The 21124-nt window shown below is 39.6% G+C and overlaps 3 protein-coding genes across 5 annotated transcripts in view; 1 reads left to right on the top strand and 2 right to left on the bottom strand.

Annotated features, from left to right (window-relative positions):
- Window positions 1-1440: 1440 nt before the first annotated feature.
- LOC138952207 (piggyBac transposable element-derived protein 3-like) lies at window positions 1441-1851 on the bottom strand. The gene has a single exon (XM_070323816.1). The coding sequence runs from the start codon at window positions 1849-1851 to the stop codon at window positions 1441-1443; it is 411 nt and encodes a 136-aa protein (XP_070179917.1).
- Window positions 1852-3869: 2018 nt separating this feature from the next.
- On the bottom strand, window positions 3870-20857 carry LOC138958382 (protein CNPPD1-like). 3 transcript variants are annotated; one of them, XM_070329515.1, is made up of 8 exons: window positions 20713-20857; window positions 15069-15156; window positions 14116-14197; window positions 13095-13215; window positions 12351-12479; window positions 10391-10452; window positions 9802-9919; window positions 3870-7378 (listed from the first exon to the last, which is right to left on the bottom strand). In XM_070329515.1, exons 1-8 carry the CDS (start codon window positions 20839-20841, stop codon window positions 6449-6451), a joined length of 1659 nt encoding a protein of 552 aa, XP_070185616.1. In that variant the 5' UTR covers window positions 20842-20857; the 3' UTR covers window positions 3870-6448. The 3 variants fall into 3 exon arrangements, with proteins under 3 accessions (XP_070185616.1, XP_070185617.1, XP_070185618.1); XM_070329516.1 differs by lacking the exon at window positions 20713-20857 and adding an exon at window positions 16332-16464; XM_070329517.1 differs by lacking the exon at window positions 20713-20857 and adding an exon at window positions 16318-16452.
- The window catches only part of LOC138958369 (disco-interacting protein 2 homolog C-like), a 122110-nt gene continuing 117449 nt past the window's right edge, over window positions 16464-21124 (top strand). The window contains exon 1 of the mRNA XM_070329489.1: window positions 16464-16638. Coding sequence (XP_070185590.1) covers window positions 16554-16638 — 85 coding nt within the window. The 5' untranslated portion in view covers window positions 16464-16553. The remainder of the gene's footprint in view (window positions 16639-21124) is intronic.

Genomic DNA, 21124 nt, shown 5'->3' with positions numbered 1-21124 from the left:
CTACTACCCCGCTCTTCTTGTCAATTTCACTGCCTGTGCATCGAGCGGTGGACTGACGATGCTACGAGTATACGCTCTTGCTGTAAAAATGCAGTGAGTTCAGTTTCATTCTGTTAGTTCGACAGCTTGACTAAATGTTGTAATTTCGCCTTACGCGACTTGTTACATTTTAGTCAAGTTTTCACTAAATGTTTTAACATAGAGGGGAGAATCGAGACGAGGGTCGTGGTGTGTGTGTGTGTGTGTGTGTGTGTAGAGCGATTCAGAGTAAACTACTGTACCGATCTTTATGAAATTTTTCATGAGAGTTCCTGGATATGATATCCCCAGACAGTTTTTTTATTTTTTTGATAAATGTCTTTGATGAGGTCATATCCGGCATTTTGTAAAAGTTGAGGCGGCCCTGTCACACTCTCATTTTTCAATCAAATTGATTGAAATTTTGGCAAAGCAATCTTTGACGAAGGCTGGACTTTGGTATTGCATTTCAGCTTGGAGGCTTAAAAATTATTTAATGACTTTGGTCATTAACCCATTTGTGCCGGAATTTTTTTTTTTAATGAAAGTGCTTGAAATGTATTGCATTTTATTTGGAAACAACTGTGTGATAGTTAAGTTTTTTGGTTTTGGGTGTTTTTGTGATTTACAGGCTGAAATATGTGCGTCCCATATATAGGACGCTAGGATTGAATGGGTAGGGGTTTTTCATGACTCAACATATGAAAAGTAGTTTATTTCTTTTTGTTTATTCAAATAAAACAAACAATAAATGAACAAATTATAACTAAAAGAATGATAATTCTTTTAACAGAACACACTTTAACCAGACATTTAGGTGACTAGGAACACTTTAACCAGAAATGTTGGCCGTTAGGAACGAAAATATCAAACGAAGGGACTAGCATGGATTCAAAGTATCAGATCAGTCTTAGAATATACCATTTTGCTTTCTTTCTTTCTTTCTTTATTTGGTGTTTAACGTCGTTTTCAACCATTCAAGGTTATATCGCGACGGGGAAAGGGGGGAGATGGGATAGGGGAAAGGGGGGAGATGGGATAGAGCCACTTGTTAATTGTTTCTTGTTCACAAAAGCACTAATCAAAAAATTGTTCCAGGGGCTTGTAACGTAGTACAATATATGACCTTACTGGGAGAATGCAAGTTTCCAGTACAAAGGACTTAACATTTCTTACATACTGCTTGACTAAAATCTTTACAAACATTGACTATATTCTATACGAGAAACACTTAACAAGGGTAAAAGGAGAAACAGAATCCGTTAGTCGCCTCTTACGACATGCTGGGTAGCATCGGGTAAATTCTTTCTCGTCCCAACCAATATGGGACTCCCCCTAACCCGCGGGGGGTTCATTTTGCTTGCTTTCTTTCTACACAAGTGTTGCATGCACAAGTTGTAGCTTTGACAAACACTAGATCAGTCACTCTGTGTGAAAGTCCTTGAAGCACCGGTCATGAACTGGAGTCTGGCACTTGAGGCTCTTCAAGCCGCAGTGGGAGCAACGCAGCTGAGTAGGCCAGGGTGTGATGAGATGATCCGTCCTGTCAAAGCGGACTGCTGTAGGCAGCCTCTTGTCCAGGGACGCAGGGCGGCCACGTCCGGCATCAGGACGGGAACGAGCTCGAGCAAGGTACACTTTGGCCACGGCTCGCCGGAAAGCCAAGAGATCAAGACCTTTCTCTGAAGATGTGTCGGTCTGCCTGTATAGGTGCCACGCCTGCTGAACAGAGAGGTCAAGGCAGTACATGAAGAGAGGCCACCACCATTTCTTGCTGCGGATGCTAACTCGGTACTTCTCGATGTTCTGGTCCATCCTGTCCACTCCTCCCATGTTCGGTTATAATGTCGGATGATCATGAGGAAAGGCTGGGGCACATCCACTTTCTTTTTCTCTGATCTTGACCAGCGGCGTGCTGTTTGGACTGGTTGAATGCCAACTTTGTTGGACACAACGTTGACAATGTTGTTGTCATTCCATCGGACGACAAGCAATCCAGAGTTGACATCTGTGGCGTAATCATACGTACCACGCCTCGTCTTCTTCATTTCGTTGATTGACTTCACAGGGCAGTCTTCAATTCGGTTGCAACGGATTGTTTGTTTGTTTGTTTGTTTATTTGTTGCTTAACGTCCAGCCGACTACGCAGAGCCATATCAGGACGAGGAAGGGGGGGATGAAGGGGACCACTTGTCAAGCGATTCCTGTTTACAAATGCACTAACCCATTACTTGTGTCCCAGCAGGCTTTAGTAAAACTAAATTAATACCTACTGGAAGATTACCAGTTTCCAGTATGTTAAAATAGGCTTAACCTATCTACTGCTGGACTTACATCAGAACACTAACAGATTAAACTATACATGAATCGCGAGACAAGCGGCAAGAGAAGAGATTTTTGGAAAAAATACAGGTGAATGAGCAAGAAGGCAGAAAAAGGAAAAGAATTCATGAAGAAAAAGAGAGCATGACAGGAAAGAGGAACCAAAAATCTACCTAACAGCAAACTAGAAAGCTCCTGCGGTTCCAAAAACAGGAGGGGCCTTTAATTTCATAACCGCAGTGCCCCACTGCGGGAAACGGATTGTTCCGGTGCACGCGATCTGCTTTGCGCTCAGGCAGTCGACCAGCTTGAGAGAGGTGAATAAGTTGTCAAAGGTCAGGTGAAAAGACTGGTCTTCCTGCATCTCTGCTATCAGGTCGATCACAACTGATCCTCCCATTCCCAACCCAGGATATTCAGTCTGCCTTCCTCTGGCTCCCTGGTATGGCTCCAGCATGCTGATAACCTCGTGCACATTGAAGGTTCTAAAAGAAAACAACAACATTGTGCTTTCAAGTGACTGACCAAAAACCCCTACCCATTCAGTCCTAGCGTCCTATATATGGGACGCACCTTCAAAGACATGCAAAACCAAAAATATGAGCTTTAGGGAAATTCTGAGACACAGTTTTATAGATTATGTATAGATCAACATTTTATCTTCTTAGATATCATCAAAAAGTTTAAAACTGAAAAATATGCTTGCTTACCTTTGTGAGGTTGTCATTGTTGAACAAAATCAGCAGCTGAACCGACAAAATGGCTGCACTGGTAAAAAACAAACAGAGGGAAGCTACACATTTTTTTTATTTTCAAGTTTCTGTACTCTCCCTTGACTTAGAAATCTATTTTAAAATCCAAAACTTTCAAAACTTTAGTATACAAACCAAAGCAGGCGCGCGCTTGTGGCTTCGCCACTTTGCTGATTTGCCCCCCCAAAAAAGGAGGAACCCCCCCCTTACAACTCATTTGGTCCGGCCCTGTGCTTAGGAGTATTTCCACATGCGTTCAAGTGTGTGTGTGTGTGTGTGTGTGTGTGTGTGTGTGTGTGTGTGTGAGAGAGAGAGAGAGAGAGAGAGAGAGAGAGAGAGAGAGAGAGAGAGAGAGAGAGAGAGAGATGGGAATTGTTTTGGAACCATGTCAAACATTGATCAGGCAGTTTGAACAGACTACTGATCAGAATGGGGATTGACCCCAGCAAATACACTAAATGACCTGCTTGTATCAGAAGCTTTAAAACTGATTGATGCTGGTGGTAACTCTCAAACTCAATTGTAAGTTTCCATGAGACAAAACTGACTTATCCACAGCTCTCAGTTCACACTTGTATTGAACTCGTAAAAAGTTCCAATTTTGTTTGTAGACAGAATGTTTTCCAGGGGAATTGTACTCATATTTGCATTATATAATTATATAATTGTTCTGGCAGCAGAATTGAGGAAGTAGGGAAAGTGAGTTAAAGGGAGAAGGATGAAAAGAGACTTTTGAACAAATATATTCATCCAAACAAACACATAAAATCACCAACATTCAAAGGTTACTATGCTGTTTAATTTCACTGCGCGTGCAGTTTCAGACTTTATATCTCTGTTCACAAATGCAGACATTTTGCAATCTGAAATATATTCTTTAAATCTTAATTTCACAAATAACTCAAAAGATTATTTAGCACCATACTTAATTTCAAGCGTATCAACATGGCTTGTTTGAAATCTGAAACTGAAGTACAATTTCAAGAACTTGAATATGCATTATTTTAATGTTACTCGTGGAAGCTCTTTTTAACATGAACAACTTGTGATGCTTACCAAAACAAAAATCAAACAAAAAGGAAAAAAAACTTCTATAAAATGCCTACCACAAATCAAATTAAATGTTATTATATGTCTGACCTCATCTATCTCAAAACTTCTTCATTGGTACAGGAATCCTCTACTGCTGTTAAAACGTGTACAGTAATTACGAGCAAATTGTCATAATAAATGTGGGGTTTCTCTGTTATGTTTCGTATTATGGACCTCAGTTATGGAATTCACTCCCCTTTCAATTACGTCACTCTCCATCCATTTCATCTTTTAAGTCCAATTTGAAAACTCACTTGTTCCAACAACACTACGGATAGTTCCTTAGTATAGAGTCTGGGGATGTGAGATGTGCATGATGTGTTGTTTGAATCTGACAGTGATTGTATGATTTTTGTATACATGTATTGTTGTCACGCGCTTTGAACTTCTGATAAGGCGCTTTATAAATGCCCGTTATTATTATTATTATTATTATGAGTATATAACTTTGTTAGAGAGTACACAACCATTGGAAACTTATGTTAATTTTCCATAACAGCATATACAAAGAAAAGAAAGTGTTACATTGTCTGTAGCAAGCTCCCTAATCAAAGCTGAAAAAGTAACCCTAACTATTTACCTGCAAGTACCAAACAAGAGGTCTAAGTCAAGTGCATTTCCTGTACGAAAGTACTACACTGCTCAATCTCGCGCCAAACGTGTGATTCATATGAGCGTTGCTTCTCTTGTGACGTCCAAAATACGTTCGACAGAAGGACTTGATGGATTTTCTCATTTCTTCATTTAAAATTGCAACACTGAATGAAAGCTCCGTTGAAAAATAAAAACAGGAACAAAAAATATCCAATTTTACCGTTGTGGCTAAGCATCAGGTGACTCTCGGCGAGATCAGCAAAATTCTACAGGAATCGCACCTGGTTGCATTCCCTGTATACAGGGAAACCGCCACAGGATTTGTACCTAAAGGGAATGCATCAACTTCTGCGCAAGTATCTAGTTTTTGGTTCATACACAAAGTGACAAAGGAATAAATCAAATTAGGAAAGAACAAAATGCAAACAACTTCCAGCACAAGGGCTGAGGTAGTATTAAAAAGCCAATAATAAACAAAACCTGTTGAAAATCAAATAGTACTTAAAGTTATTCTATAGGAGGAGAGAAATCAAACATACAGAGATGCTGAGGTCTTATTCCTCTAAGACAAATATTTTCCTTAGCATTTATATACAAAACTGCTCTGAAAAAAGTGTGCTGTGTGCTGTGTTGCTTGCGTGAGCCCTGAAAGCCATGCATAATTTGAATAATTAGACGGTTCTACTAGTGTTTATGTTCAGGTCAGCAGAACCTGCTCTCAGCCATAATTCCAAAGAGAGATTTCTTGTTTGCAATGCATACTGAGGTCTGAAACTTCAAACACACCATTCAGCAATGCATATTGAGGTCTAAAACCATAAACTAGGTTACCCTTCCCATTCTATACAGATCATTCACTTCACCAAATTGGTAATCTAGCCGAGTGAGCTCAAAAGTGAGTTGCTCAAGATCATGCTTCTGTCAACATATAAGTTGCTGCTATTTTAACAACCCCCCGAAATAAGAAATGGCAGTGACAGAACCCCCCCCCCCCCCCCCCCCCCCCCAATATATTTGCAAGTTTACCGAATATAAAACCACACAGGATAGAAAAACAAGCCCAAGCCTCATGGACTTATGGTGCAGTATTTTCCATACAGCTGAACCCCCATTTTAAGACCCCCAATTTTGGGCGGGGATGTAGCTCAGTCGGTAGCGCGCTGGATTTGTATCCAGTTGGCCGCTGTCAGCGTGAGTTCGTCCCCACGTTCGGCGAGAGATTTATTTCTCAGTCAACTTTGTGTGCAGACTCTCCTCGGTGTCCGAACACCCCCGTGTGTACACGCAAGCACAAGACCAAGTGCGCACGAAAAAGATCCTGTAATCCATGTCAGAGTTCGGTGGGTTATAGAAACGAAAATACCCAGCATGCTTCCTCCGAAAGCGGCGTATGGCTGCCTAAATGGCGGGGTAAAAACGGTCATACACGTAAAAGCCGTGGGAGTTTCAGCCCATGAACGAACAAACAAACAAACAAATTTAAGACTCCCCCCTTTTTAAGACCTTGTTTTTTTCAGATTTTCTTTCCATAACCTGTGGCAATTTACCTCCACTTTAAGACTCCTTCCTTTCAAGACCTGATTTGTCAGATTGTTGTCCGGTCTTGAAAGGGGTTCCACTATGCTCCCAAAGGTAGCTGATGGCTGAAAGCAGGTTCTGCTGTGTTGGGACTAAGTGGCGAATACTGGTGGAGGCATGCTTGTTGAGAACCCAATAGTTATGTCTGGGAAAAGGTTTGGCATGCTGGCCAAGGCTTCTCTCCAGCAACTCCCCTGTTGGTTTAACCCAGTTCTGCAGTTCCGGCCCTGACGCTGCCCTTCCCACAGACCCCGTCTTTGAGCCTTACAACCTGCAGTGCTCTCGGGACACTGTCGCGCCCTCGCATCTCTCCAGCACCCATTCTGACAGCAGCTAGGACATTGTGAAGCAGACAACATGAGGGCAAAGTCAAGTTTCAAGCCATTTTCAGCAAGGGTTCTTTTCCATTTTCCACAGCATGAGCATGATCCAGCAGTATGGCCCAACTCAACAGACGACTCCTCCATTTCAAACCAGCGAGAAGTGACAGCATCAGCAGGTGACACATCCCTTTCATCTTGAGGTTCGGCTTCCGTGGCAGGTTGAATGCACGTTCTTGGCTTGATACGTGAGGATTTCTTCGCGGAGCCATTCTGGTTTTCTCCTGACGCTAGACCATCGGAAACGGCTGAGACAAACTGCATCATGTGAGACTTGAGGGTGAGAACGGCCATCAGCTGAGACAGGATGGTGTCCAGCACAGACTTGCCCCGCGTCCACTCTACATCCCGGCTTTCAGGCATGGGCCCGGACTCTTCTTCCCTTTCCACAGCTTCCCCTGTCTCATTGCTACGAAAGCCTGCTAAGCTTGGTGGCGAAATCTCCCCTGGGAACTCCAGCGCAGGGAGAGGGGGCAGGAAGGTGGAGGGGGACAAGCCTGGCAGAAGGAGGGGGAAGGTGGTACGTAGCCCTGGCATTAGTCCGGAGGAAGCCAGAGCCACAGAGGCGTTGGTCACCAGCACAGTTGAACCGACCATGGTCATCACACCTGCGAAGTAGGCTGCCGAACTCACCATGACCACCTGAAATGAAACAAAACATTTGTCCTCACCTGAATACAATGACTTTTTTTTTTTACTCATTTATGATGTATTCAATACTTTTCCTGTCTACATTTCTTTTCCCGTCTATCTTTCTGAGCACTGAAGCACCAGGTGCATATCTCTTCTATTCAAAACATGCATTCTAAGTGTGAACAGGCAAAGTTGAACTTAGTTATTGTTCACAACTTGCTATTGCGTCGTCTGCTACCTTCCTTTGTTTACCGTGTCGGCTAGTAGGTTAGCTCCCCTGATTCACCAAGACTGACCTCCTTAGAGGCTGACCTAATTACCCAGTCTCATTGGTCCAGCGAGCGATGCATAGCTGACTTTTGAATCGGTGTAGGGATTTTAAGATGACCATTTGCAACATATCTTGTAGACTCTTTGTGTAGGCAAATTACATTTTGAATTAGGGAATTGTTTAAAAGGTATTCTGTAGGCAAGTTTTTCTAAGCAACTTATTGTGTAAGTTGAGTTTTCAGCGTGTGGTCAGCGCACTACTTTTATCGCCCTATCATCTTAGCTGCAGTCAGTCCGGTACTGCTCTAAAACTGTCCTTTCCGCACTGTGCCATCTTGAACCAGTGACCACACTTTTTATCTTCTGGCTGCGTTTCACCAGTTTGATCTGATTCCCGGACCGGTATGTCTCTATTGTTGTATCTTTATTGTTGTGGAAAGTTGCTTTGTGTATGCGATGATTTTTATGTTCCTTATTTTGGTTTAGGATACTTATTTTGAAGAATTAAGATTTCTTCACAAGCACTTGTTTGATTAGTCTTGTGATCAGTGCGCGGGTCTGATCAGTGCCAGAATCTTTTATTTCCCTTTCGAGTCTAACTCATTTTGTTTAAATCAACTCTAACTGCTGATGTTGATCATGGGGTATTTTCCTGTAACTTTTGGAAGGGACGTTGCTGTTATCAGTCTTTGTAGAACTTTGATTGTTTCTAGAATTGGTCCGATTCAAAGTGGCCGGTCTCAAAGCGTGGGTTTCCAAACTAGGTCAAACCCGTCAGTCAGTCGCTGAAGCTCACGCTGGAGATCTATTTTTAGCTAGAGATATGGAGTCTCCTCCCATATAAGGAAGTTTACATCACTTCTGGTATTCAAGGGTAAACAAGGGAACCCCTTCTGCTCTGACTTGGCCCGTTTGTTTTGAAACTTCAGCTTTGGGTTTCCTTCTGTAATTATAATTGTTTTTATCCGCTTTCTGTTTAGTGTTACAGCTGATTCTTGTAGGTTACTTTGGGGAATTTCCGGCACTGATTTAGATGAAAGTTTACTTAGATTTGTGTGGATTGTTTTGACTTAAAGTTATTGATGCATTGTTTTTGCAAACAAATTATAATATGTTGTATATAATGTATATAATTGTGTAACTATTTTTGATGCTTTTTGATAAAACTATGTTTATTGATTATATCTTTCTGTCAGGTTAGATTCTTTTTCTAAATTCTTTTACTTAGTTTATTTTTGTGTGGATTAGTGACCTCAGGTCTTTGGATTTTCAGTATGTAAGCTGATGCCTACCGGTACCAGCTGATGATGTGAGGCGACCCATGACCGCCTGTTTATTGGTTTATTTTCTGCTCTGAGGTTTGTTTACCTGCAAATTCGCAACATTACGGTTACTTTGTCTTGTTAATCTGTCAGCTTAGTTTTGTTGATTGTGGAAGGACAGTTGTGCCTGTGTTATCATGATATGTCTGTAAATACTTAATTGTGTGTGTGTGTGATTACAAACCTAAATCTGGATGTCTGCTTGAAAGTGATGATTTCATAAGAGAATTTAAGCATCGGATTGGGCGGAAGGTGTGTCTACTGGGATTGTTTGTCGAGTTTAACAATATTAGACGGATGTTCATGAGGTGTTTTCTTTCTTTGTGATCTCTCTGTATATAGTTATGACTATTTCTTTTTGGATGATTGCGATTCATCACATGTTGATGTTTCTGCAACTATTTGTGTGTTCACTGTCTTTATGACAGTCATGACAAATACTTTTCTATTGATTTTTATACTTTGATCTTGTACATTTTCTTATGTTGTTTTATACTGGCATGTTCCAGGTGTGAGGTGTGAGGTGTGAGGTGATGACATCATGAATAAACCGATGCACACTATATACAAGATGTTCGATTTTTCCTTCCCCTTGTTACATAAGTAAGAGAGTCAAACTTCAATGAAGAAATAAACAAATGAGAAAATGCTTATTTGCCTATCTACTTACTGTTTTCAGAAGAAAAAAACCTCTGCTAGAAGCTCCTTACATCGGTATGTTCTGAACAAGCATGTTATGCATTACCGGCTAGCCTGCTAATCCAACATGGCTAGAGTGGTAGCATAAATCTGTTGTATCAAATTTTTGCTATCATTTCTGGCAATCATAGACAGGCTGACCTTGAGCCACTCTAGCCCGACATCAGACATGGACAGTTGCATTGTGGGATCGTCCAGTAACAGGTATAGGTCGGTGTAGGAGAACCAGCCCCTCTTCAGTCCTTCCTTCAGAGCAATACTGGAACAGGCAATAAAAGCAGTGTTGAAAGACCAAATGATTCAGCAAAACACATGCTGAGCACATGATAAAATACAACCAATCAGTCAGGAGACAGTATTTACTCACCAAAAGCAATCAACTATCTGACCAAAGTGTGCAAAGGCAAAAATGAATTTCAGATCAATCTCAGCCATAACAGATCGGAAAAAAAACCCCACCACAGTGCAACTCAACTGCTGTACGAGTTTAACTTTTACAAAATATTCCCCCCAAAATGGGTTATTTGTAGTCTTCATCCTAACAACTTCTGTATGCTACTTCTGTTGAGTCTCTGAGGTAGAAAATATGGAATGAGGTTTAGAAGCATATACAGTTAACATGGGCACAAATGCAGTGATTTTATTCTTCCCAGCTTCAAGAATGTGTTTAACAAACAGCTCACACTGTGCACAGTCAAAAGGTGGAAACGTATATATCATGATATCTTACTTTCTCTCAACTGATAACATCGCCTGGTCAAAGTCATCCTTCTTGATGAACATTTCCCATTCCTGCAAATACAAAAAAATATGTTAAATAGCCACATGCAGGCTGATGCTGGTAAAGTTGCTAAATTCTAAAAGGAGTAGTAAACGAAGACATTGTGCATTAAATACAGGTAAACAACAATTAAATGTTATGCTTTCTTAAAATACTAGCCTAAGGCAGGTTTCACAGTATTGCTTTGGTCACTGGATCGAAAGTTAGTATGCTTATCATTTCTGTTTTAGATTGCATTGTGTAACATGCTTGGTATATTTTTGCTTGTGGTGGAATAAAGACATAGAAAAGACAATGTCAGCGCATTTTGTGTTGTTTGTGCTTTGTTACGATCTAAAATAACATTGCTATCGTTCAATTTGCGACAGACGTGATTTCCCGATTTTTACCATCACGTAATCATGAGACACGAAAAGTATCAACCCACACAGGTTTTAAAATCAAGACCTGATAATTGTTTGAAAGGAATGCAATTCGAGTCATAATCATATAAACATTTTTTAAAAAACAATTTTTTATGACTATCGTGACGTCGAAAATCACCGCTCCTGCTCGAAAGCGTCGGTCGGGAGAAATACGCCACGACGGGAAACCAATTTACCTCCTAGTTTTTGCATACGCACTATTTTCTTCCACAAACATATGTTTTTGTGTGTAAATAAACATACAGAACAGAATTACGGCAATGGAAATGTCAAATTCTTGTTTTGGAACTGAAAACGAACATTGCTATCGTTATCCAGGGGGCGTCGGGTGAAAAAAAACGATAGCAATTTTTTTTTTTAGTTGAGGTTATTGTCTCGTTTTTACAGTTATGACCTTGACACGTATTCCTACGCACGCGCCATTTTGAACTCGTTCGACTGATGATGCATTTTGCTGCTAAGTTTGCTTTGTTCTCTTTAAAAACTGAATGAAAGTGTGTCTGTCGCCAACGATAGCGTTTTCCAACGATCGCGATGCTTGTTTTGTGCTGAAAATTTGTTAATTTGCATTCGCTTTGATAGATAGCATGAAGGATTGTACTGGGTTTGAACTTACGCTCGTGATGGTTCCACTCTCTTCTCAAATTCGATCGTAGGGTAAGAAAAATGCTGGAGGTGGCGAAATTGCGCTATCGTTGGAATTTTGCCACGACAGTCAAGTTTGGTTCAGCGCTATCGTTTTAAGCCTTTTTATAATGTAAATATTAATCAGATTTCATTTATTAAGCTCAATAGCAATACTGTTAAACAACTTAAAGTGTATGTAGACCATAAATTTTGCTTTTGCCAATGGCTGTGTGTCTTCAGAAACTGTTTATAATTTGGTCAAATTTAGGAGGGGGGGGGGGAGGGGAGGTCATATCGGTGCTTATATGTCAGCTGACAGGTGTCCGCTATCCCTGATAGGGATTTTTTTGCATTCATTAATGATTAAACTTGCAAATAAATACATTTTTTTAACTGTATTAAATGTTTGTTATTGTTGTGAAAATGTGAGGTGGTGTGATGAAAACCGTGAAACCTGCCCTAAGTGCATATATTTTATGTAAACTTTCCCTTTTAAGTTTTATGGCATCAAGTCAATAAAACCAATACAGCCTTGCAGATTGCATCAAACCACATTTAATCTTAAAATTACTAAAATAAGCAAAAGAAAAAAACATAAACAAAAAACACACCTGCAACACACAAAAATCTTCTCTAAAACTACAAGACTAACAAAACAATCATATTAGCATAACCATAACTGCACAATATACAGAATACAGAATATTTTATTGCCCAAGTTTGGGAATTTGTTTCGACAATTGCGGTTTTCACCCCAGCCAAGCACACCCAACATACGCAGCTATAAAACAATTCAACGTTATATAACTCTGTCTGGACTGAAAATAGCTTTTGCACAATACAGCGAGAACACTGACCAGAGCGTCCAGAAAGTCCATTTCCATTTCGTTGATCTCCTCCTTCTCCAAGCCAGCGTTCTCTGCCCAGTCGTCGTTAAATACCTCTTCCTCCACACCTTCATCATACAGGTACTTGGAAGCCATCATCTGCACAAGTAAAGCGACAACTGTGAAGTCTGTATGACCTCAAATTAATTCAGTCACTGGCTTTACAAATTGTGAATACAAACTATGGGATCCTTTGAAACTATTGATTTGCTGAGAACAAGAGCTGCTGCTGCTGCTGCTTGTGTGTGTGTGTGTGTGTGTGTGTGTGTGTGTGTGTGTGTGTGTGTGTGTGTGTGTGTGTGTGTGTGTGTGTGTGTGTGTATGCTGCACTGAATGCTCAGTGTAAAGTAGCTTGCACACTTGAATTAAAACTGAACTAGCAAGGTAAGAGCAACTAACCCCATGGACGTGTAAACATTATCAGGTGTATAAACTGTACTGTTAAGTCTTATAAGTACTTACACTGTACTTTGCAAAAACAAAATTTGAGGACCAACCTTGATCCCAGATAACAATAAAGAATAGTTTCATTGTTACAACAGGCAGAACAAGTCAACACATGCAGTGATTACAATAATTTATCTGCCGGGGGGAAAACGCAACATGTTCATCCGATAAACAACCTGTTTATCAAATAAATATCCTGTACCTACATTTAAAGCAAAACATTCAAACCTTGAATGCAGTTAAACAATTGATCCCACTTATTCTTACCATGGAAATGAGGAAGAGGTCGGAAGAGGACACCTTCTGAACATAGTCAGGCCGTTTGCGCTGCAGTCGATTGGCATACATCATGCTCATGGTTACAGAAGATGGTGAAACTGTTTCCTGACTGAAAAAATCAAAGGCAAAGACATTTTAAAACCCTCTATCAATATAAATGCCAGCTGATGAGTTTGATAACCTATGCACTACAAAGGAAAAGCACAAACAGATCTTCTGCCAACACAGAAACCTTGCAATATACATAAAGTAACAGTCATTCAAAGAAAAAGCACTTTCTGTTCAGACCATCACTTCCCTGTGTGACATTTAAAGAAAACATCTAGGAATTGAGAAACAGAGCAAAGCAAATTTTTGCAATGTCTGAACTAAAAGTGTTCACTACAAATTTACTAGACAGCTGCACGTTCATGGATTGTCTCCACCTTGCCCTGCAATTTTCTCATCATACTGGCAGTGACAGTGACACATGGGAAGCAGCCGCAGAATTAACTCCGTAAGACACCAAAAAAAGTGCTTACAAAAAAATATGGATGTTGGAAATGAGTTTCAGTGGGACAAAAAGTTTCCTTGAAACTACTGGTTGTGATTGGCTTTTTTTAAATAGTTTTTCTCTCACTGGACAAAACACATTGATTCTGTCAATAAGAAAACAGGTTGGCCTGGCCACCCTGTATCAATCAACCTGTCATAGATACAGCAGCAGCACTGGCCGCTCCAACGTGAATTATTTAAAATAATGTGCACTAAATTAATATCATGCTGAAAAATTGGCAGTGTATTGTTTACTCACTGTCTTAGAGTTGCTTACAGTACTGCCCCTGACATTTGTAAGTTAGCAAATTATACATTATATAAGCAGGGGCAGGATGAGGTTGTAACTTCTTTCAATCCACTAATGAAAATGTTGATGTACAAACAGTACAAAATAAATAAATTGCTTATTCAATTATTATCTCTCACACAGTATTAACATATGTTATCCCAGCCCTTCTTTTTCCAGTCTCACCTTGTCATGATGGAGGCTGACTGAAGATCCACATGACCAAGTTTATGAGGAGCAAGATCTTGAAAGTACTCCACTGCAAGCTCTGAAAATAAAAATGAAAACATGGTTTCACTTACAGGTAAGGATTGCGCAAAGCCACAAAACTAAAACCTTAAGTGTTGACCTTTAAATTTAGAGAGACAAATATGAAGTGATAAGATTAGCTTCCTTTCACACATACCACAGGTTTTGATGAGCACACATACACACATGTGCATGCGTGCTGATTTAAACCCAGTGACTACAATAGATCTCTTCTATCTCCTTAGTTTCTCTTTAAAACAAGAAAAAAAAGTCTACTCTTCTTCTTCTGCGTTCATGAGCTGAAAATCCCACCCACATGGCACGAGTGGGTTTTAACGAGTATGACCGTTTCTAACCCGCCATTAAGGCAGCCATACGCCGCTTTCGTGGAAAAAGTCTTCTCAAAAGCGTTGTGTTTCAACCTTTATTTCTGCTTATCGTATCTGGAAAGACTGGCTTTTTTGTTGTTGTTGCTACATGTTACTTTCGTCCACAAGGCTGTAGCTGATAAATATTTTGTGTGTTTTTTTTCTCCTCAATTCACTTGTACATGCTACCTTTTGCTTACTGCCTTTACCTTGCAAATAAAAAAAAGTACTAAGAGTAAGAGTCACACAAAAACTAAAATAAAATATGAAATCTGTGTCCTCTAATTAAAATAGATGTGTCAATAGTGAAGCACATACATGTTTACATTTACTATTTCTACACCAGAATTCAAAATCGAATCAGTTATCTTCACAAACACCACCTGCAAAAAACAGTGCAAGCACCATGGTACAAAACATAGTTTTTTTGTGGGTGTTATTATGAAAAAAAGTTTTTTCTATGAATGCTACCAAATAATAAGCAATGAAGAGGAAAGCAACATGTATTCCTTTCTAACCAACCTGTGAGAGCTAGGGGGCTATGTTCTGGCTCAAGTTCACCAGAATAGAGCGTCTGTTGTCGACGTTTCCGAAAGTACTCATCCATGTTCTGTAAAACAAAAAGAAGACACATTAAATTAATATAATTATCATTAATAAATCATAAATACATTTTTTGTAAACATCCACAGTGTTGTTCCAAGCCTCAGAAGGCAATAGGTTGGTTGGACATGGATAACAAAATAAAAAAAAAGCTCCGGATGTCCTGGCTCTGTCTGTTTAGTTTGAAAATTGGCTGTAAGAAAACTTTCTTCATTAGTACATGTTGAAACTATCAGACGGTCGACCGGACAGGAGTCACACCAATGCTTCGGATAATAAGACTCGAGTATTGGACAATGACTGACGACATATATACATTATTGTCCTGGGAAAAAAGGGGCATCCAATACTTATGAGTTTACCGAACCCATGATAAGTGATCTGTCCCAGTGTAGACATTAGTTGATCTCCTTTTCTTCACAAGAAAGTCTCCTGAATTAGCCCCATACTCATGGCCTTGCATGTGAGGCTTGTTGTTATACCAAATCAGATACAGTTCTCTATCCGTGAGAGTCTTTGAAATCGTCCTCATGGCCTGTAATTTGTAAACGTCCCATCATTAGCTTCTTTACTTAACCCTTAACTGCCTGTTGGACGTCATGCAGCAGACGTCCTGGGTAACATCTGCTTTAACGGGCAACTAACCCTCCAATATAAAGCAAAAAGCAAAAAGAAGAATAAGAACATCAACCAAACAATGCGTGCGTTTGTACTGTTTTCATTTATGTAAGAAAGATGTAATGAAACCCCCACATTGCTTTTTCGTGAGATACCCAAAAGCAGTCTTCAAGTTGAACAAGTCCCTTGAGTTGAATATATATCATATCTTAATTGTGACTTGTCTCGAAGTTCCTGAGAAAAGCAGGCTAGAAAGTTCTACTTTTAGGGTGGATAATTTACTGTTTCCTTTTTTTGTTGACAGAATGGATATTCGGCGTTACCCCTCTTCGCAAACCTTTCGGTACATGCTCAAGTTATGTATGATCAGAGTCTCTAGTCACGGTAAGCTTATGCAAAAATCTGGTGTTATTGTCTGTAGTCTGTAGATCAACAAGTCGGGGTACGTTGCTACGTCAAGGATTCTCACTCTGCGGCCGCGTTTCAGCCGCTAAATACCAAATAAGTTAATAATTCCCTCCCTGATGGTTTCAAATGCCAAAAAGCTTACCACAACAAACGTACCTCAACTGTTGTAGTCAATCAATCAAAAGTACGATCAGAAATTCTTTGTGAATCTTCCCTTCCCTTGGCCGTCTTTCGCCACCATACTGCAATGGAGCCTCCACTCGGAAGTTCTCGCGAGACTTAGGTGTGGTGTGGTGCTTTCCAAAATGGCGACTGGGAATCGATGGCTCATCATGTAATGTGGTAAAGTTTTATTCGTCGTCGAACAGCAGCAAAATCATGTCTGGCATGGAAGTAGATACTGCATCTTTACCAGAAGATGTCAGAGAAAAACTTGCCGAGCTCGACCTTGAGCTCTCCGAAGGTAAGCAATCCTCCAAGGCCAGTCTATTTCCCTGTCATTTTCATACATAATTATCCCCTTTCGGAGCCTCTCTGTGTCTCTGTTCTTTATCTTTGTTTCACAGAAAAACTGTTCAGCGTCAGATTAATGATATTATGAGGGTGATAGTTCAAAATGGAGTCATTTGGGATGGAAATAAAACGTGGAACATCAAAGAATACTGACCATGGTCCGTTTAATTAGAACGAAAACAAGTCTGGAGTCCCCAATAAAAGCAAGTGTCAGTGTCAAACTGTACTGAAGATAACACAGTCGACGCGATGAACTGGTGACAGGAAACTTGATGATATGTCCATAATCTTTTTAGAGAAACCATAATGGTAGTGTCTAACATTGGACAGGTTTTTGAGACTGGACTGAAACTTGAAATGGAATGTTTTGTACAATCCTTGGCATAATTTGGCTTTGCCTGAGGTCATCCAGCAAGATTTTTTGGTGGGTAAAAAGGACCACAATTCAGGATTAACGTCTTGTAGTCTATTTGACTGAATGAATCTTGCTGATATTGATAATGATGAGAGATTTTGATCAAGTCAAGTACTGCTAACTACAGTTCTAGCTCACAAATTGACAAAGATCCAGTCTGACTGATGTGATAATTACTTACAATACATGATGGTACATCACTACATTACAGTACATGTATAAGTATTATAGTTTTATTAGTCAACACCATAGTTGCACGCTTTCAGTTTCAACTCTTCTCTGTCACATTGATTTGTCCTCATAGTCATTCAAATTAAAATTACATACACTGTGTTTGGAAGTGAAACTAGGTTTTAAATTTATAGTTTTTCAAATTCTATTATAATTAGCTCAAATGGCAGGATTGCACCATTTACTAATTTAGATTCTCTGGACAAAAGAACCATACTAGTTACCAGTTAACTACATGTATGTACCTCCAACCACCCCAAGCCTTCTTGGCGCTTTGTGCCTTTAACTTTTTCCCATCAGAATTTTGTTAAATGGGTCAAATGAACCATAGTCTTTTTCTCCCAGGCTCAGAAACCTCCCAGTGGGTTTGGGCTTGTTTAGACTACGCTAAACGTAACAAATGAAAACTAAAAGCCAAACTTTTTATATTTAAAGTAGTCCGTACTTGTAGACATTCATTAATAAGTTATGTACTAAGATAAGGCCCCCCAAAAATAGGTGTGGTTAAGGTAACATAGCCCCAAAAAATAGGGTAGGAAGGTAGGCAATCACTTTTTTTTTAAACTTTTTTTTCTAATGTGTACAAATTAAACCAACTTGACAGGGAAATAAATGTGCGACTCGAGCGCTTTCGCTTTCATTGCGTTTTCTGCACTCGTTTTCTTTCTTCTTTTTTTCTTCTTTTTTTCTTCTTTTTTTTTTTTGACAAATGTATAATTAGATATAGGGTCGGCCCCTAAAAATAGGGTAGGTCGGGTTACCGTAACCACACCTATTTTTTTGTTAGGCCTAAGTTGAGTTTGGCGGTGGTATCACTATCAGTTTTGAACTTAATTGTTAATGACATGTGAAAATGCTTTTCATAATCTCATTGACATTTTGTTTTGGTCCTTCAAACATTCATCTTTCCTTTCACAATCTCAGTTCTCACTCTCAGAGAATGAGGCCCTTTTTTTTTGTCAAGTAAAACTGCAAGTCTAGACAATCCAAACAAAATAGAGTTCACAAGAAGCGTATGATGAAAGAACTGCATGAATTAATTACTGATTCTAAGGAATTGCTCTTCGTGATCTTCTGAGAGTAGACTTGACGTAGTCTTGCAACACACCTGGAAGTTAATGGAAAAGTATCTAGGGAAGGTAGTCGTTCTCATTGAGTTCAATTTTCATTTTCACCATATATATGTGTGTGAACTACAGTTTGTTCGCACATAAACGCAGGAGTGTATAGACTGTTTAGGAATTTTGAAAAATTGAAAGAAACATTTGTTTGGATTTAATCTCAGTACATGTACCTGCACAAAATGAAAATGTTCTCTTGCCTGCTGGCGAGTCAAGTCCTACACTAACAGTAGCATGCTAAGTTGTACAGTTTCAGCAAGAATGTTACCCTTTTGTGGAATATCAAATCTACCTCTACCAGCCAACTAAAAGGATAAATCAGACTCCCAAAAAGCATCATGCGCATTGGTTTTGGTGTCATGAAACCAATAATTTGAATGTTCAGTTCGTACTGCTGTATCTTATAAAGTAGTTTATTGATGCCTGGAGCAGGTTAAACAGTTTGTAAAGAGACATTTCAATTCAAGTACATGAATACAGCATAGACATGAAAAAGTTTGTCTTTTTGGGGAATGTAGGAGCATATTTCATTGTTTTTGAATTTATGGTCTTTCACCTTTCAGCTGGTGACTCACTGACTGTCTTTGCCTGTCTAGTCTGTATATTTTGTTGGTAAAATGCTATGAACTTGAAATAGAAAGTTGCAAATGTGTGTGTGTGTTGTTTTTTTGTGTGTGAGAGGGGCGGGAGATGGGAATGGGGCGAACACAAGCGGTAATTTGACAGGCAGAATCCAAAGTAATCCCCCAGCAGCCGGATACAGCAATGGTGAAGCAATCAGTGTGTCTATTTTCACCTATTTTCACCTTCCTCACTGAAACTATGCATAATATGTAGGGCAGTGGCTGCAGCTTCACAGCATAGTAAAGGTTGAAAAGGGATGCTGGTAGTACTGATGTGGTTTCACTTTCACTACTACTTTTCAGCTAAAACGAATCTGTCCAAGAAGAGAGTAAAAGTAAAAGGGTGACGGTAAAGTTTTTATTTTTATTTTTAATTTAAAAAAAAATTAGGATGAGAAGAGTTGGCGGGAAAACAAACGTTGGGCAGAAAAGGAAGTCAAGATGGTTGTTGAGGTTTGGCTGAAAGTGAAATGTTTAGAGCTCTTTATCTTCTGGGAAAGTGGGACTAAAAGAGAATTTTTTTCTCCTCCTTCTTCTTCCTTTCTGTACTGCATTGTCATTTGACATTAGACATATTTTGGGAGATATTTAATAATTAAAATCATGTGATGCTTGATTCGTTCGGATTTTAAACAGTAGTAACATTTGGATACTAACACAGCATTTGCTTTAGTTTCCTCATTCAAATCTGTGATTGGTAAGGTCCAAACAAGCAAGGAAGGAGGTAAAGGGGTAAAAAGTTCTTTGTGTCTTCTGTTCCATTTCCTCTTATCAGGTTCTGTTTGCTTAGACGGATAAGTTACCACAGCCTATGGGTGACTAATACTGTGTTGAACTTGAAGCAAGATAGGTCAGCTCTGAGCAGCATTTAAGTGTTTTCCTTCTGCTCCACTCACTGACTACCTCCTTAAAAGTTCTGCCAGCCACTGGTGACTACTACAGTACTAGTATTACTAGTACTACTTCCCATATAGGTCTTTAACCACTAAAGTCATTTTCAAAATCACATGATCATGCATATTTATTTAATTATAAATATGTTTCACGTCTGCATATGGTATGGTAGAATAGATCAGTTGGACCTTGATTGAAAATACTTGTATACCTGCATTAATAACTATTATGTCCAACTGTAATTGTGGCTTTGTCTGCTTAGTTGGAAAAATTATGGTCAGAAGACCTACTAGGCTGTGTGTGTGTGTGACTCTGTGACTGTGGGTGTGTAGGCGTGTGTGTGTGGTTTTGGGTATTGTACATAGCCATGATCTCTTGCGAGAAGGGGTGGTGAATAAGTGTTCATTATTAGTACATGTATGTCAAAATTATCCCACCGGCCAGGGGATGGGGGAGGGGGTTAGTTGGCAAGGGGGAAGTTTAGGGAGAAAGTGAAAGTCTCACCTAACCTTAGTTCATGGTCTATAGATACAATAATGAAGAATGTAGATGTATGTGTAATACTTGCCCTCAGGCTTTTTCCTCAAAATGATTTCTTCAGTTGTGTTACAATTTCAAATGATTTAATTGATTTACTTGACAGCAGTGTCATTTCAAAATCTGCCTTTAAGATGCAAACAAGTATACAATCGTTTAAACCAAATCATAAATACAAAAATAACAAAACTTCTGTTACTCACAAACTGCCCAGATGAATTAACTCCTGAGGAGGAGTTTCCATTATATTCACTGGGGACACTGTATCCACGACATGCGAGTCCTTTGCAACCCTGCCGGGCAATGCAGTTCTGTGTCGAAGTATCAGTCATGTGCAGCTGAAATCACTGCCAACCTCTTGTACATGCAGGGAACTGTTAATTAGCTTGAAGAGAGAGAGTGTGGAGTTAAGCTATAGTGAATATGAACCGGAATTGTGCCATGGGAGCCTAATTGTCACAAGCTCTTCAACTTCTTGAACACAGGATGTGACTGCTAGCATGGTCGCAGAGATAAGTTTGCAGGCTCCATACAGGCAGACACGTTTACAAAACTATGCAGTTATAATTAGCTTATTACTTGATATGGCTGTGTAGTACATGGGTGTGTGATGAA

Source organism: Littorina saxatilis, linkage group LG2 (assembly GCF_037325665.1).
Source record: "Littorina saxatilis isolate snail1 linkage group LG2, US_GU_Lsax_2.0, whole genome shotgun sequence".
In the NCBI taxonomy this organism is placed as follows: domain Eukaryota; kingdom Metazoa; phylum Mollusca; class Gastropoda; order Littorinimorpha; family Littorinidae; genus Littorina; species Littorina saxatilis.
Note: the sequence above shows the minus strand (reverse complement) of the source record. Positions and strands in the feature narration are given on the sequence as shown.